Source organism: Entelurus aequoreus, linkage group LG05, assembly GCF_033978785.1.
Source record: "Entelurus aequoreus isolate RoL-2023_Sb linkage group LG05, RoL_Eaeq_v1.1, whole genome shotgun sequence".
NCBI classification, from domain to species: Eukaryota; Metazoa; Chordata; class Actinopteri; order Syngnathiformes; family Syngnathidae; genus Entelurus; species Entelurus aequoreus.
Genome location: NC_084735.1, coordinates 51,265,575 through 51,284,948, shown reverse-complemented (window position 1 = coordinate 51,284,948; position 19,374 = coordinate 51,265,575). Strand labels below are relative to the sequence as shown.

The window sequence follows — 19,374 nt, the reverse complement described above, 5'->3', positions numbered from 1 at the left end:
ATGATTCGTACTATCCACTGATGATAATCCAATGTTAACCAGCTAATCAGAATTTTCTGACTTGGAGTGCATGAAAAACACTCCACAGATCATTGATGTGTCTGCACTCTCTCCAGCTCCCATACACACTGCTTGGTCATGCATGCATATTGCACATTGGTTCTCACATTTTCCTATGTATGCATATTTAATTAGACACAATGGGGGTGTCACTCAAGTGTACATTATAATCCAAATACAGGCCTCTTTGGGTTCAGTTCGGGTACAGTAAGGCAGCAAAATGCAAAACGTAAAATTACTCAAGCTTTTATGTGAATGGTTTTACAGATTTTAAAACTGAAACTAAAAAAATAATAGATTAGGCATGCACAAAAAATAATTCTCAAGGTAATACCATCCCTCGATCCATCCATTTTTTACAGCTTGTCCCTGTCCGGGTGGTGGGGGCAGCTGGAGCCTATCCCAGCTGTACTCGGGCGGAATCAAACTTATACTAAATACAGATAAATTATCTATTATTTTGACTTTTCTTTGCGGCAGGCTTTGTCGCAGGTACTTTAGCAGGAGGCGTCTTTGTAGGCTTTAAAATCATCGTCTTTGCAATGCTGACAATTCATGTGGCTGGTAAGGTTTAATGTGATAAAGCTCTGTTTTTTCCCCTCCTCACAGAATGTTTGCAGAACATTTGGTGCAAATAGTACACATAATATGTTTGTCTGAAACAGTTGAGTCCCACACGATTGACGCCGTGTTTGTTAGCAATGAGCACAAAGTGAAGTGAAGTGAAGTGAAGTGAATTACATTTATATAGCGCTTTTTCTCAAGTGACTCAAAGCGCTTTACATAGTGAAACCCAATATCTAAGTTACATTCAAACCAGTGTGGGTGGCACTGGGAGCAGGTGGGTAAAGTGTCTTGCCCAAGGACACAACGGCAGTGACTAGGATGGCGGAAGCGGGGATCGAACCTGCAACCCTCAAGTTGCTGGCACGGCCGCTCTACCAACCGAGCTATACCGCCCCAAAGGTCGGTTACAGCACGGCATCGGTAGGAAAAAAGAAGCGCTTGATTTTCTCATCCTAACTCACCGACGGCACTTTGATTGATTGATGATTGATACACACAATATTCCATAATGACAATGTGAAAATATTTTTTTAGAAAGAAATCACAAGTACATAACTATTCTAAGCCTTTGCCATGAAGCTCAAACGTGAGCTCAGGAGCATCTTGTTTCAACTGATCATCCTTGAGAAGTTCCTACAACTTAGAGTCCAACAGTAAAATAATAATGTAAATAATAATACATATCATTAATAAACATAACAAAACAAGCTTGTGGAAACGTACATATTTTTTCACTAGGTTACTTTTACCTTGGGTAAATTCAGTTGGTTGGACATGATTTGGAAAGGCAGACACCTGTCTTTATAGAACATCCCACACTTGACAGTGTATATCAGAGCATAAACCAAGAATGAGGTCGAAGGAATTGTCTGTGGACCTCCGAGACAGAATTGTCTCGAGGCACAAAGCTGGCAAAGGGTACAGAAAACTATCTGCTGCTTGGAAGGTCCCAATGAGCTCAGTGGTCTCCATCATCCATAAATGGAAGAAGTTTGGAACCACCAGGACTCTTCCGAGAGCTGGCTGGCCATAATAACTGAGCGACCGGGTGAGAAGGGCCCTAGTCACGATGGTGACCAAGAACCCGATGGTCACTCTGTCAGAACTACAGCATTTCTCTGTCGAGAGAGGAGAATACTCCAGAAGGACAACCATATCTGCAGCAATTCACCAATAAGGCCTGTACGGTAGAATGGCTAGACAAAAAACAAAATGTACTTGAAAGACTCTCAGACCATGAGAAACAACATTTTCTGGTTTGATCAGACAAAGATTGAACTATTTGGCTTGAATGCCAGTTGTCATGTTCGGAGAAAACCAGGCTCTGCTCATTACCAGACCAACACCATACCTACAGTGAAGCATGGTGGTGGCAGCATCATGCTGTGGGGATGTTTTTCAACGGCAGGAACTGGTAGACTGTAGAAAGACATCCTGGACGAAAACCTGCTCCAGAGCACTCTTGAAATCAGACTAGGGCGACGGTTTGTCTCTTAGCAGGACAACAACCCTAAGCACACAGCCAACATATCAGAGGAATTACTTCAGAACAACTCTGTAAATGTCCTTCAGTGGCCCAGCCAGAGCCTAGACTTGAATCTGATTGGACTTCTCTGGACAGATCTAAAAATGGCTGTGTACCAACGCTTCCCATCCAACCTGACCGAGTTTGAGAGGTGCTGCAAAAAATGGAATGGACAAAGAGGAATGGGCGAAACTGTCCAAAGATAGGTGTGCCAAGCTTGTGGCATCGTATTCAAAAAGACTTGAGGCTGTAATTTCTGCCAAAGGTGCATCAAAAATACGTATGTACATGTCATTCTTAGTTGTTGTTTTTTTTGTTTTATAAATGTGCAAAAAAAACAACGTTTTCACATTGTCATTATGGGATATTTATTTTATTTGGAAAAAGCCCGTAACATAACGAAATGTGGAAAAGGTAAAGCACTGTGAATGCTACCGGAATGCACTGTATATCTGCTTGCTACATGCAGTCCTGCAGCATGTTCACTTGTGCAAAGCTGGACTGACAGTTAACATCTAAATGTCCTCCAATAAGCATACAAAGTTGGTATTTTTTTTCTATTTTAGTCACATCATCTACAAAAGGTAAACATGGTAGGCTATATGCTACTACTAGGATCTAGCAGCTACACACAGTTAAGCACACAACCTACACATAAGGAATAAGTATAAGAAATAAGAACAATAGTGTTTATTGAATGACATTGCCATCTAAAACAGCACATTTGTCAATATAAACAAGTATCAAATGTATATAGTTACATGTTACTTACACATAAAACGTCCCTATGGCAGAAGTGTATCAGAAAAGTAACAAACGTGTCTGCATCATTCAATTTACTGCGTCATGAGATTAATTTAATGAATTATTGCGGCCACCACAATAGGTGTTGAAGAAAAAACATTTACCGCTTTAACTTAAAGGCTGCATAAATCCACTCAAGAGGATTAATAATAAATAGGTTAGTATTTTTTTATACCTACCAATGTTCTCAGAATATTTCACTTAACTAATTATTTTGTAACATGCAACACTACAAAATAGTAATAATATGTATAATTCGTGCAGATATTGTATTGGATCAATCGACCAATACTCAAAGCTCCAGTTGTACCAGGACACCGAGTTAAGTTTTTTTGTATACAAATAATCCAAAAATATTAGTGTTTTGTTTTTTTTTGTAATGTATGTATATTGTATGTGCAGACTTTAGGGACACGCTGTTATGTTTGCATGTGTCTCGATGTGTTGCATCTCACTCTGCCTCCTCTGTCTCAGCATCGCCGTGTTCTGGTCCGCCGCCTGCCTCTTGGAGTCTCTTCCCCCCATGTGCGTGTTGGTATATGACTACTTCCACCTGCCCTATGCACCCCCCTTTCTCACCAGCACACCTGTACTTGTAAACTGTAGTATTCATGTTAGTTTGTTGAGATTATCGCAGGCACTATTGAGGCTTCTTTTAAGTCTCAAAGTAAAAGTTGTTGGGGGTTTTTCTAACTTGAAGTGCTTCTCTCCCTCTGCTGATTCTCATGTTTCCATCCATCTGATCATCCATCCATCTTGCCGTTGGTGCATCTGTCTATCGAGCTGCATGCAGATTTGGAGATGGAGAGTGTAATGCAGGACAATGCATGGGCGGCCGACCCTTTAAACCACTACAGCCTAAGTTCAGGTAGACAACAGACGCAAAAACTAACTCCAGACCCAAACTTGTTTGTTCCTCCCTATTCAAATAACCATACTGTGTATGCAGTTCAAAAACACAGTGGAGGTTTGTTATACAGTATTGTAAATCAATGTTCAATGTAAATTGAACCACTTTGTTGTATTCATGTTGACATCATACCAGTAATATTTAAACTTCTACGGTATGTCCTTCCAGCTGCTTCCCTATCAAACACACCATCAGTAGATTCTCCATATTTTCATGGAAAAATGTCCGCTATTTAAGATTTTATTTTAACGTCTTTGGCTGGCGTTATGACTCCTTCTGCTTCGGTATGGGACAGACAAGCCCACACACTAAAACATGCTGGGTTATTTTGATAACCCAATTTATGATTTGCGAGTGGTGGGTTAAATTTTTGAGTTATATTTATGAAGAGCAATCCATTTTTTGGGTTATAAGGGTATTATTTTAACTCAATTTCAGGGTTTTCAAAACTATGAACCATTTTTGGGTTGTTTTTCAATGAGTAATGCATTTTTGGGTAAAAGGCTTTTTTTATTAAAAAGGTTCTTTTTTCTTGAAAGGAATTTTATTAAGGATTAATCTCATCAACATTATTTATAATCACACATCTTATGTACATGAAAATATTTCAGCATGCTGTATAGAACTACTATTTTCATGATCCGTCATGTTTGTTTAGTTTTTGACTCCCTCAGTTCCTGTTTTGAGCACCCCTGGGTTTGTGTTTTAGTTGCCATGACTGCAGATTGTTTTCACCTGCCTCTGATTAGTGTTCTGAACGCTCACCTTCTCCTGGGCACTAAACAGGGAGATACTTATTCCCTGCTTTTCGCCACACTCAGTCTGGCTTTCTTATTTGCTTCCACGCAACAGTTACGACGGCTACTAATTTGATTCCTGAGCTAAGCTTCGCCTTTTTGTTTGCCTGTTTACATGCTAAGCTTTTCTTGTTCGCTATTCCGTTAGCTTCCCGTGCTATCGGCACGCTGGTGCACTTTTGTTTGTATCCCGCATGATTTACGGACAATAAATATTTTCCTTACCTGCATTTTGCCTACGGGGTCCCATCTGCATCCTGGTAGAATGATCCACGCAGTAAAATGTGACCCCACCGTGACAACTATGACCATACATGGCAATTCTTGTAGAAAAAAATGTCACTTATATCTTGCTTTTGAGTATATTTTAATGGAATAAAAATACGTTTGATCAGTAGTTGGGAAGGAGTAGGATAAACCCGCAGAAAAAAATATAATTTCTAACCAACTATTGGGTCAAGGAGCGCTAAATTGCGCAACCCAATAGTTGGGTTTGGAATAACCCAACATTTTAGTGACCTAAAGTCAGCTTTTGTGTTAAATAAATTCAACCCAATAGTTGGGTAATGAATCAGCCAACATTGAGTTAGCATAATTTTTAACCAACTATTGGGTCAAGGAGCGCTAAATTGCGCAACCCAATAGTTGGGTTTGGAATAACCCAACATTGTAGTGACCTAAAGTCAGCTTTTGTGTTAAATAATTTAACCTATAGTTTGGTTGGGAATAACCCAACTTTAAGTTGTCATAACTCAACTTTTTGGTTAAATAATTCAACGCAAAAGTTGAGTTGAAAAAATGTACCCAAAATGTTGAGTTAAAATAACTCAAATAAGGGGTTCGTCCTTTTCTGAACCAGCAGTTGGGTTAGAATTGGGTTATTTTTCAACCCAACATTTTTTAGTGTGTAGTTAGCTACTTTAACGCTCAGTCAAGTTTTTGTTGTTGTTGATGTATTTCCTTAAATCAACAAATATCAGCTCTTTTATTCCCAGCGTTGTATTTCATACACACTTTTTTTGTTTCAATGGTTGTTCAACAAAGTTATGTCGATCTCTAGCTATAAGCTAATGCTAGCGAGTCAGACCGGATGTTTTGGTCAGATCTTACAAGGTTCATTCTGATATCTGCTGCGCCAACTAAGAGTGGGGAGGCTCGAAAGTTAAGTTTTTGTTTGCAACTTCAAGCACAGCCATTAGCCGAGAGACAGCGCTGTGTCATTCATTATTTCTGTTAACGCTTCATAAGCTGTTCTTGATTCTCACAGTAATACAGGACATAGTCTCTTTTAGGCTCAATATTGGATGCATACCTTAGTTTCTAAATGTGGGATGATTAAATTTTTCAATGCGACTGTGTTAGCTAACTAACGTTGTACAGTACATTACAGCCGCTGCATCTCAGTTAACATAGTGTACGTCAGCATTTCTGCTAGTTTGGGATCAGATCGGATCTGAGTTATTGGGTTTTTTTCTTACGATATTCAATCCAATATATTTAATCAGTGTAGCGTCGGACCGTCCCTGCAGTATGACTCAGTACAAGGGTACAGTATGTGTAAAAGATTTTGGTCGAATGAACTGCTATACAATGCACTTATTTGCAATGTCTTTCTCCACTGTTCCCATCCATGAGGCTGTTCTATTGTGCACGTAATTTAACTTTATCCATCCATCCATTTTCTGGTCCCTTTCGGGGTCGTGGGGGGTGCTGCAGCCTATCTCAGCTGCATTCGGGCGGAAGGCGGGGTACACCCTGGACAAGTCGCCACCTCATCGCAGGGCCAACACAGACTGATAGACAACATTCACACACTAGGGCCAATTTAGTGTTGCCAATCAACCTATCCCCAGGTGCATGCTTTAGTCCAAAATAATTGCTCCAGGGGTCCCATGCTATTTCCACTGAATTGGTGCCATTTGATTGTTGTAAATTTAAGAATAAACTTAAATGTATGTCTTTTTTCCACTCAAAATCTGATAATATACATGTTCTGCAAATTTATATAGGCCCATTTTAGTAAACTTTATTTTATTTTTGTACAAAGTTCCTAAGCCAAAATGACTAATTTGAGTTACAAGACTAAAAATAACAGGAGTGAGTTTTAGCATAGAATTGGCACATTTGTGTAATAAAGCCACCTGGCATTTATGCTAATAGCATGTTGACATTGCGCATTACAGTGATTTAACAAATAATTTGGGTAACAGGACTGTGCTGAGATGTTATCGCCCTCAACAGGCATAGTTGAAATATTGTTGAATATACAGAAAAAATAATGAGTGTACTTGAAAGGCTGGTAGAACTTTGCATGATGTAACTTCCTGAAGATCATGTGTAACATCAGGGTAACAAGAATGAGTGAAATACAACCATAGTCCATCCATCCATTTTCTACCACTTGTTCCTTTCGGAGTCGCGGGGGGTCGCTGGAGCCTATCTCAGCTACGTTCGGGCGGTAGGCGGGGTACACCCTCCATAGTGTGAATTTTAACTACTAATTTATTTATTTAAAAAAGAACAAGTAAAAAATAGTCTTAGTCGTAAGAAGTTACAAAAATTTGTAGAAACAACATTTTTAAAGAATTTAAATCAGAGGTCTTTAACAAGCGGTCCGTGACCCCTAGGGGTCCGCAGAAATAGGGGCCATGATTTTTTGTGTGTGTATGTCTTTAAATTCACATTATCAATAATCCATTAGATTTATTAATTAAGTCATGTATTGTTCTGTGTACAGTGTGATTTTCGGGGTTACATGGGTGCTGGAGCCTATCTCAGCTGCATTCGGGCGGAAGGCGGGGTACACCCTGGACAAGTCGCCACCTCATCGCAGGGCCAACACTGATAGACAGACAACATTCACACTCACATTCACACACTAGGTCCAATTTAGTGTTGCCAATCAACCTATCCCCAGGTGCATGAATTTGGAAGTGGGAGGAAGCCGGAGTACCCGGAGGGAACCCACGCATTCACGGGGAGAACATGCAAACTCCACACAGAAAGATTCTGAGCGCAGGATCGAACACAGGACCGTTGTATTGTGAGGCAGACGCACTAACCCCTGTTCCACCATGCTGCCCGGGGATCCTTGTGTCATCTCTATTTCAGTTTGGGGATTATTGACCTAGAAAACGTTAAAAACCACTCATTTAAATGATTCGATTTCATTGTAAAGTCTCATTTTAGGCAACAAATTACATTTTTCTCGTGTTTGCAGTAGTTAAGTCATCTTTTAAATTATATTTTATTAAATATGCAACCAGATAAATGTGCAGGACACTTTATTTGATTAAAAAAAAGAGTACATTTTAGCATGTATTTATACATTTTAATTCATGGGGATGCAAATGGCACTGATTCGGTGGAATGGCCGCTACAAAAAAAGATAATACAGAAATATAATGTTGCTGAATATATATTTATAACCCAGCTTTTCAAGGTGTATTGCCTGAAGAGAATGGTGTCTGTTGTCTTTGTGTTGGTGGTACAGTACATGCACATAGTTGATTGGTGAGCCAGGTTACTAGAGCATTGCTCCAAGTGTATCCTGTGACTGTGTAAGGGGCAAGCTGTGTTTGTGTGTGTCTCTTTGGTGGAAGCTGAAAGGCCATGGCAGGGGTGTCGTGCTTGTGGGTCTGGACTGGCCTTGATTTATTTAATCCTGCTACAATGAGTGTGGTGGGCTTGCAAACCCATCCATTGAGCATTGAGCTTTGTTCTACAACAGTATGAATCTCATGCTTCCTCTCCATGGAGACGGAAAAGAGCACATTCCTGTAGGGAGCGACCGGCTTTGGAAAGAAATGTGCACCACTAACCATTAATCATATGTGGCTGTTTTGATTTAGGGAGATAGTTAAAGGAATTGTGGGGGGTGGGCATTTTTTTATTGGGCCTAAATATATTGTAGAAATTACATAGATTCACTATTAACATTAACATTATTACATATAATAATAGTATATACACTACACTGTTTTGTTCAGATATTTTAGCATATACAGTGCATCCGGAAAGCATTCACTGTGCTTTACTTTTTACACATTTTGTTATGTTACTGCCTTATTCCTAAATGCAATTAATACTTTTTTTGTCCTCAATACCCCATAATGACAATGTGAAAAGTTGTTGTTGTTTTTTGATTTTGCAAATTTGATAAAAATGTTTTAATACACTTATTAAAAATCCTGGGTGAAAATCAACGCTTCTCATCCAACCTGATGGAGGTTAAGAGGTGCTGCAAAGAGAAATGGGTGAAACTGCCCAAAGATAGGTGTGCCAAGCTTGTGGCATCGTGTTCAAGAGACTTGAGGCTGTATTCGCTCCCAAAGGTGCATCAACAAAGTATTGAGTAAAAGATGTGAATTAAAAAAAAAATTGTATTATTAAATTTGCAAAAAATAAAATAAAATGTTTCACAAGGATATTATGACGTATTGTCTGTAAAAAGTTGAGGACAAAAATGAATGTATTCAATGCAAAATGAAGCACCGTGAATACTTTCCGGATGCTCTGTAACCAATCTCCTGACAACCATCATGCTCTGCAGTAAACATGTGTTTTTGGATAACTGCCAAAATGAATAAAACAGAAAAGACCAAAAACAAATGCAGAGGATGCTGGATATCAGGAGGATATACAGTGGAACCTCTTTACTCTAGGTAGACACCCCTATGGCAGTTTGTTAACATGGTTTTCATCCATTTGTGCATATTCTTGTTTAGATTATTCTGTTTTTAAATGATATTTTATTAGGAATGTTCCTGTCAGGTTCAAACACTGATGACATCTATTAAACAAGACAAGAAGCAAGGAATTAAACAGAGACATAATTAAATTTGGCTCAATTGAGGAGAGACGTCTGGGCTGTACAGTCTCCATCATGCTCTGGCGAAAGATTGTACGCCTCCTCTTTTATTTGGACTTTCCCTGATTACATGGCAACAGCTGTTTCTAAGGGATCAGGGGTCGTAAACAGCCATCGCTTTTGCTTACAGAACAGTTCAAAGAAAAGGTCGCAAAACAGTTAAAAGAAAAGGTCGTAAAAGAGTTCAAAGAAAAGGTCGTAAAACAGTTCAAAGAAGAGGTGCCTGGAACTTGGGAAGATCCTGCTTTCTCTCCGCTTTGTAGTTCTCGGGTCAAAACAAAATCTTTCTGTGGATTACAATACATGAAAGAAACAGAACACATTCATGTTGCTTCCCATCCTACACAGTGGAGTTATACAAGCCTTCTTCTTGGTAGGTTCAAAGACAGCTTTTGTCTTCTCTCCGGGAACTCATGGCAACACAAAGTTTTGTGATAACTTAGATACAATTATTCTGACAGTTCCAATACATCTATCAGTGAGATCGCCCAATACCAATCACATGTATTAACTGTAAATGTTGCAATGTATTTATGGTTAGTTCTATTGACAGTGAATGTCAACACTATATTTAAACTGGTTCCTTATTTTCTTTTATCACATACAATTGTTTCAGCAAAACAAAGTCAAAAGTACACAATTAATAAACTTAAAGAAAAACTACTATCTGCTACACATTTAAATCCTTTTGTTTTTGCAGTCTTGAGTGCAAGAAATTGTTCACTGAGTTTGTAAACATTAACAAAAACAGGAAAAATATATATTTTGAGTACATTTAATTATCGCCCCAATCACTTTAGCATCATTATACCCTTGGTATCGACACCACCGATTTATAGATTGATGTTGTGTACTGACTGTGACAATGCTGACACACCAACAGCTGTTATATTATCCGCTCTCTAAACCAGGGGTGCCCAAGGTGGGGAGCGGGGGCCAAATTTGGCCCGCCAAGTAATTTTGTTTTGCCCACCAAATGGTGGTTTCCCACATTTAATACATATTTATACTGGCAAAAAAGTATGAGCAAAACAAGCCAAAAGAAAAAGGTACTTTGCTAACATGCTAACCATAATATGCTTACAGTTCGCATTAGTGAAATACCAAAATATAAACTACCAAATTCCATTTGAATTAGCTAAAAAGGATAGCATGCTAGTGTTAGCAAGCTAAAATGCTAACTGTTAAATGCGTCAAGTACTAAAATATAGTACTCTGTGTGTGCCTAAAAAATGTGTTCAAAAGGCTACAGTAGCATGCTAATGGTAGCATGCATCAAGTACCAAAATATGCCTGAGGTCTGTGTAAACCTACAACATTAGCTTAAAAAAAAGACGCTTGCATACTAACAATGGCATGCTAACAGGTATCATACGTCAAGTAAAATGGGCAAAATTAGCAACAACAAAAAAGTTGGCAAGCTAATATAAAAATTGACTGTTTGGTTTGTCTTAGAAGACTTTTCACCTATCATCCGAGTAGGCTTCATAAATTCATGTTCATAGACTTAGATTGGTCAGATCTAGGCTAGCGGCTTGTCTGTAGGCTTCACTAGTCTAGTCTATTGGCACCAGCTGCTAGACTAGATCTGACCAATCTATAATTCTATGAGCATTGACATATTGGGCGTAAAATGGTTATAGCAGACAAGATCTAATAGAAGTCAGAATACGTGGTGAAAGCACAATTACAGCCGAGTTTCTCCGCCGGAATAACATACTAGCCAGAAGCCCTGGCGCACTGTGGTTCACCATACCCAGAATCAAGCGGCAAAGACGGCGTAAAGAATCTAAACAAAAAAGAAGCTGCAGAGCCGAATTGCTAGGGAGGTTGAGGAAATGCCCGGACAAACCACCGCTGCAGAGTATTTTTCTAACGAATGCAAGATATCTTGCTAACAAGATGGAGGAACTGAGACTTCAGGTCGCTACCAACAATACTGTTAGAAATAGCTGCTTCCTAATTGCCACAGAAACCTGGCTCCATTCATCCATTCTGGACCTAGCTATCGAGCTAGCAGGCCGTAATTTCCATCGCCAGGACAGACAAAGGAGGCCACAGGAAAATCGCGAGGAGGCGGCCTCCTAATATAATATTGCGGTACAAACACAAACCTTGTGAGTAGCCACTGTTCCCCGAACCTGGAATATTTAACTGTTAAATGCCGTCCCTTTTACCTACCAAGGGAATTTACTGTCGTATGTAAAGTGTACATACCGCCAGATGCTAATGCTAACGTGGCGCTAGGCCTGCTGCATAAAAACATTAGCGTAGCGATCATCAAAGCATGTATCCTGAGGCTGTTCACATCATTGTGGGGGACTTTAACAATGCTGACCTGAAGGTAGTGCTTCCTAGATTCTACCAGCATGTTAAATGTGCCGCGAGGGGTGAAAATACACTAGACAAGGTCCACAGCAAGCTGGGCTACAAAGCTATAAGATTAGCTTACCTACGCCAGTCAAACCATTTATCCCTGCTCCTTATCTTCTCCTACACCCCCATCAGGAAAATAGCTCCTTTTACATCTAAGTCAGTTAAAAACTGGGCTCAAGGCACCATTTCACAGCTACAAGACTGCTTTGACACCACCGCCTGGGAAGTCCTTGACCAAGAGGACCTAGATCAGCACACCCGGGTTATATCAAGCACTGCAGGAACTCCGTCACTGTAGAAAGGTGCATCTGAGTTTATCCCAACACAAAGAAATGGATGACTGGAGAGGTGCGGCATCTTCTCAGGTTGAGGGACACCGCCTTCAGATCCAGAGCCGGGGAGCTGCACAATGCCTGGTTCCCATCAGGAGGTCTAAGCTGGACTATAAGCAGAAGGTTGAGGACTGCTTCCAGAGCAACAACTCCAGGCAGGTGTGGCAGGGGGTTCAGCACATGACCAACTACAAATCCAGCCACATCTCACATGGGCAAACCTCAGCTGATGGAAGAGTTTAAACTACTTCTTTGCACGCTTTGATTTGAGGCAGTGCCAACATCAGCAGCCTCACCATGAGTAGCAGCCATTGCCACAACAGCATCATCCTCAGAGAGCACAAGGTGAGACGCACATTAGAGGCAGTGAACCCGAGGAAAGCAGTTGGGCCGGATGGTGTCCCAGGACGAAGCTGAGAGACTGCGCTGATCAACTGGCGGGGATTCTCACCAAGCTCTTCAACTGGTCCCTGCCCCATCCCATCCTGCCTGAAAACTTCCACAATCATCCCGGTTCCGAAAAAACAAAGACATCAGCTGTAGGGATGATGTTTGATAAGAAATTATCGAGTTCGAGCCTATTATGGAATCCTCTTATCGAATCAATTCTCTTATCGAGTCCAGATAGGTTGTTGTATATGGAAAAAAACACAATATTTGGTTTAACAAATCACTTCACATTCTCTACTGCTCGCTACTATAGTATTACCATATCTGAGTTATTGTGCAGAAATGTGGGGATATAACTACAAATGTGCACTACATTCGTTAACCGTGTTACAAAAAAATGTAATTAGATTGATACATAATGTTGGCTATAGAGAACATACAGACACTTTTTTTGTTGAGTCAAAAATATTAAAGTTCGATGATTTGGTAAAATTGCAAACAGCTAAAATGATGTGGAATTAAATGATGGAATGGATTAAGTAAAGAAGTTAAACATTGTACTGATATGATCCACTTTAAGAGGTTGTTCAAATGAATAGTGCTTACAAAGTACAAAGAAGAAGAATTATCGAAAATAAGATATTATTCATCTCAGTATATTAATAATGACTGAATTAATTAATTACATATTACAAAACTGTTGTATATACTAATTCACAGATATTTTATTATAAAAAGGTCAGTAAATGATGTATATATTTGTATGAAGTGGGAAAGGGGAAGGATTAAATAAGCTTTACTTCTTCCTACTCCTGTAAAGTGAAATGATATGAAACTGTGATGTATTATGATGTGGTCGGATCATATTTTGTTTAGTTATGTTCTGTTAATTTTGGACTTCCTTAGTTGTTTTGTGCACTTCGGGGGTTTGTTTTAGTCACCATGGTTATTTATGATTTTCACCTGCCTTGTACGCGCACCTGTTGCTCATCAGAGACTCTATTTAAGCCTTCCTTTTCCGGTCACTCGTCGTGGCTTCATTGTTTGCATTTGCAACAGTTACGTTGGCATTCTGATTTTCGAGCTCATAATTCCTGTGCTAAGGTTACCTTAGCTTCTAGTATTCCTGTGCTAAGTAAGTTTTTGCTTTAGCTTCTCGTGCGAACGGCACACTTTCCTTTTGTTTCGTTCCTGTCTGTTGTAATGTGTATGATTTATGAGAAATAAATCAACTCCTACCTGCACGCTTTCGTCCGGAGCCGTCAGTTTTGCGTCCCGGGAACGAACCGCAGCACGCTGCATCCCACCGTGACAAATGACTGAACTACGTGACGTCACTTCTTGTGATGTCACACGGGGCATTTCTTGTCGGGACGGGATTCGTTCCAAGTGATTCGAATAAAGAACCAACTCTTTTTCTTTACTATAGTGGTCTCGATAACGGGTACCGGTTCTCAAAAAGGGATTCGAGTCCGAGGACTCTGTTCTTTTCTTATCGAACAACCGGTTTCGAGTATCATCCCTAATCAGCTGCCTGAATGACTACCGTACAGTTGCACTCTCCCCCTATTGAGTTTTCCTTGCCCGTATGTGGGCTCTGTACCGAGGATGTCGTTGTGGCCTGTACAGCCCTTTGAGACACTTGTGATTTAGGGCTATATAAATAAACATTGATTGATTGATTGATATTCCATGGAGTGCTTCGAGAAAGCAGTCCTGCCCCACATCATCTAACTCCTCTCGCCTGGACTGGACCCCTACCAGTTTGCCTACAGAGCTAACAGGTCCACGGAGGATGCCATTGCCACAGCTCTCCACTCTGCCCTGTCTTACTTGGAGAAGGGGTGAGGGGGCTACACTTGGGTGCTCTTCGTGGACTTCAGCTTGGCATTTAATTCCTTTCTCCCCGATAGACTGGTGCCCAAACTACTAGACATGGGATCACCGCAGGCCATCTGCCTTTGGATCAAGAACTTCCTGTCCAACCGCCCCCAGAGGTTGGGAATAGGTTCTCACACTCAAAACCCTGAGTCTCAGCATGGGGTCACCTCAGGGTTGCGTGCTGAGTCCTCTGCTTTATTCCCTCTACAACCACCACTTCTCCGCCGCCCACCCCAGCAACTCCATCATAAAGTTCGCTGATGACACCACCGTGGTGGATTGCATCTCCAGAGGTGACGAGACCGTGTACCGTGATGAAGTGGAGCAGCTATCAATGCTTTGCAAGGTCAACAACCTGCAGCTGAACAAGTTGAAAACTCAGGAGATGGTATTAGACTTCAGGAGGAAGAAGACCGACATCCTGCCCTTGCACATCAATGGGAGCTGCGTAGAGAGAGTCTCAGTCTTCAGATTCCTGGGCGTCCACCTACAGGATGACCTGTCCTTGAGAACTAACACCACGACGATCATTAAGAAAGCCCAACAAAGACTCTACTTCCTGAGAATACTCAATAACTACCACCTAAGAGAGGATCTGTTTGTGCCCTCATACCACTGCTCCGCCGAAAGCATTTTTCACCTACTGGATCGGCGTGTTGTTCCTCAGCTGCACAGCCCTAGACAGGAGAGCGCTCCAGAGGGTCTTCAAAACGGCCCAAAAGATCATTGGGTGCCCTCTACCCTAGCTGGAAATACCACTCGCGCTGTCTTAAAAAGGCATTCAAGATCCTCAAAGACCCAAATCACCCTAGCAACAGACATTTGTGGGGCTGCGCACAGGTAAGCGCCTCAGCACCATGCCCACCCGGATTCATAGATTCAACTTCAGCTTCTACCTCAGCGCCATAAGTGCACTGAATGCTGCAAAGGTGTAAATATGAATAGCTGCCACCACCACTACTGTGCAATACCAGAGGAGAGTGCAATATTCGATTAATGTTTACATTCATGCCCACTCACATGCAATATGTTTATCTTTACACACTTAAATTTACTCCCGGTGCAATATGTATATACCCGCGCAATATGTTTACATTTGTGCTTAGATGCCCGGATTACCTACTGGTTATTTTTATATTCCACACCTATTCTGTACATTCCCTATTAATGTCTATTTAATGTATCCTTGGTGTTTTTATAGTGTTTTAATTTCAGTTAGTTTTAGTATGTGTACATGTAGCACCTAGGGTCTTGCATTGGAATTTCGTTGTACATGTACAATGACAATAAAGATCAATCATTTAGTCATTCAAATTGGCTCTATAGTGTGAATGTGAGTGTGAAAGGTTGTATATCTGTGTTGGCCCTGTGATTAGGGGGCGACTTGTCCAGGGTGTACCCTGCCTTTCGCCTGAGTGCAGCTGGGATAGGCTCCAGCCCCCCGCAACCCTGAGATTGACAAGGCGTAGAAAATGGATGGAAGTGATTATTATTAATTTAGGGCAGTGGCTCCACACTGTGTATGGAGACACATATTTAGCTTTTCAGCCCGGGGAATAAAATAAATAGTGTATCAGCCAGAGGGGATCAGCGTTTGTGATAGACACTTAAAGGCATTATTTGGCAATGACGATCACACGCTTTTTCACGAAATTCAGCCGATAGACATCAGTGGCCAATAGATCGGCACATCTCTGGATTATACTCTTAAAGGGGAACTTCACTTTTTGGGGGGAATTTTGCCTATTGTTCACAATTATTATGAGAGACATGACGATTGATGGTGTTTTTTTGCATTCTAAATATTAAGTAAATGCGATCAAAAGTCTGCTTACATTGGAGCCTATGGGAGTTGCGCAACTCTGCCTATAGAGCCGTTAAAAAACATCCAAACACTTTCATTGATGTTTTGTATACATGATGTAAGTATATACAGTATGTAATGTAGTAACAGGCACATTTATAATATTTAATATTGACATATTATGGTAATTTTAAGCATAGATGGCACATTCATTTAAAAAACGCATCTCAACGTTTGCTTTTTTTTCTTCATCACTGATTATTACTCACTGTGGACTTTATGAGAGCCAACAAACATAATAAAACATCACTTACTGAACAAGGTCTGTTGTCATTAGGATGCCGACTGCCAGGATGTTCATATATTCCCAGTTAGATGAAGAATGTCTCATAATCCTCATGAAGAAACAGGGTTGGGTTTGGGGGGAACAAGCTTATTTTCGTGTCGTCATCGCCAGTTTCGGGTCCTAAATGGCTGTCAAAGTGTACTAACTTGTCGGAATACCTACTCAGACATCTCATGTCCTGGTGAGATGCATGATTTATGATCTACAATAAACTTACAGGGAGCAGGGAAACGAGGAAGCAGCAGACCCTTCGATGATGTAAACATAGGGACACATGGTAGTGATCACGTCACCGCTATAAATAGTTTGTCTGCGTTAGCGCTTATAATAACAAGATCACGAAATGTAAATGGAGTCTTGTTGGCGGTTTTTGAATGGTTATTTATTGGATTTTATAGGTGGAATACAGGAGTTCCCATTGGCTCTGCTGTAAGTGGACTTTTATTAACAAGTTACAATGCATTAAAAAATAAATCCATCTGTCGTCGTGTCTTTCATAATGATTGTAAACGATAGGCAAAATTCCAAAAAAAAGTGCAGTTCCCCTTTTAACAAAGTTTTTGTATTCAATTGCATAACTTTTTCTCGCGGTGGCTAAGTAGTTATGAGTCAAACGATACTGAAAAACAGATGTGTTATGAAACACAAGGAGGGATACTGTGTTCCACAATACCTCAATGTGTGTGTCACTTTGAGGAAAAAAAACACATGACCAATACAGCTGCTGTGTCAATTGACTGTGAAGCGCTTCTTTCGGCGAGCACTAAAGGAAGTCGGAGTGGTGTGCTGCGTTTGACATCAGTCTTCGGCACCATCATTGATCTAAATGTAAATAAGAAAAAGAAAAATTGCCATAGAATGGTATCATTTTGATCAACAGCGCAAAGTAAAGTACATGTAAATGTTCTTTTTTTTCCTTTTTACTATTTGGCTCATTTACTTTCTGTGCAGTTATTTGTTAAAAAGAGAAACAAATGCCAACTATTAATTTTATTTAGAGATCAAATGTAATTAATGTTTTATTACAGCAGATCACGGCTGACCGTTATGAAACACCAACACCATATCATATCATTGTAAATACAGTTAGTGAGTGTGCAATACACTCATCAAGGGATCGTTTACCCATCACTACTAACAATATTTAAAAAGTAAAATAATTGGGAGCATTTTTTTTACTTGGATGTGGTAGAATCCAAGTTGATTATGCCATGCTTTTATTTTTTAATCTTAGTTTTCACATAAACAGGAAGTTTTAATGCTGTACAACCAGGCAGTGGTTATGTCACTTTTTTGTTCCACGCTGCTCAGCGACCCTGATGGAGTTAACAATACCACAACACATGTCGACATAAACAGACTCATTTTTCATAGAAATGTGAACAAAAGCGGTCTCTTTTTAGTAAGAAGAAGAACACGGTGGACCAGGACTTGATGAGTTGATCAATATTGACATAGGGATAGGCATCGTTTACATTTGAACTGAAACTAATACCAAATCTGTTCTGTTTTAACAGTGTCGATGCCTGAACCGGTACTTCAAAACTGGAAAAAAAGTTTTTTTTCATTTTGTGACATTGAAGTTGAACAGAATAATGATTTGAATAGTTACATTTTATAAATAGATGATCAAATCAGCAACATATTGTAATAATTATTGCAACAAAAATACAAAACTAGGAAACAGTGCAAATGTTGATGCTCACAATTCCGGGGTTCGTGAATGCACCTCGCTCGCCGTGATCGTTATTGGTGCATTATAAGGAAGTGCTGTGTTGTTGTTGGGCCTTGGGGCTGCTGTTGGTATGCTAAGGTCAGCATTAAAGTTTAAAAAGCACATTTTAAATGTACAAAATGTATCAAAGTGGTTAACTAAATGCGGCCTATGGTGGAAAAAGTTTCAACACCCCAGCTCCAGGGGCTATGCCGCTGTGACAAGTTACCATAACGATAAAAAGAGACATTTACCCTTATTTTCCGCCCTGTACAGTTCAATGACCATATTAGTTGCTCACCCAGATGTCAAGCAACCCCCTTTGCTTGCATTCCGTCATATCTGGGCAGCTGTTGGAACTCATATGCTCAAACAGCTGATTATGTGATGGCAGGAGAAGCTATGAGAGACAGTCTGGTTTGTTCCTGCAAGGATTTCAGATAATTTCCTGCTACTTTAGAAATTCTCCAAGATCCCTCATGTACCTTGTCACTCTGTATGAGCAATCTTTCCTCTTTCTCTTTTTGGTGGAGAACTGGTTACAAAAGATGTCAACTTGTTCAGTTTTCTTCTGTTTGACTACACAACACACTATGCAGTAATGCATCACGCCACTTGTCTTGTAGTCTTGGCCTTTTGGGCACCTCGAATCTAAGCAGATTGCCATTGTTGTAAGCTGGTCTTTCTATTGTTAGTTGATTGTCGTGGTACTAAGTCCTTCCGTGATTTAGCTAGCTTTTTTGTGATTGTTGCGGCCTAAAATGCAATGTTTTAAAGCTTTTTTTTTCAATAACATTAAATCAGCCTGTGTAATTATAAATTTGTAATCAATATTTTAAGTGTACTTTGTAACCTTAACCTAAAAAAGAAACAAACACAAACAACTGGAAAACAAATATTGTATTGATGTGTTATTCATTGTATACCAAACAGACTTAAAAGTAGACACTAGATCAAATCAAATCAAACATTATTTATACTGCACTTTTCACACACAG

The 19,374-nt window shown here is 40.1% G+C and overlaps 1 protein-coding gene across 5 annotated transcripts in view; it reads left to right on the top strand.

Moving 5' to 3' along the window:
* Positions 1-19,374, top strand: part of arhgap32b (Rho GTPase activating protein 32b) — a 288,605-nt gene that overhangs the window by 198,265 nt on the left and 70,966 nt on the right. For 4 of the 5 annotated variants that reach the window (XM_062048338.1, XM_062048337.1, XM_062048340.1 and 1 more), the window contains 2 exons: positions 3,431-3,481; positions 3,750-3,824. The exons of the other annotated variant lie outside the window; for it this stretch is intronic. In XM_062048338.1, the coding sequence (XP_061904322.1) occupies positions 3,431-3,481; positions 3,750-3,824 (126 nt within the window). The remainder of the gene's footprint in view (positions 1-3,430; positions 3,482-3,749; positions 3,825-19,374) is intronic. 5 annotated transcript variants of the gene reach the window in all.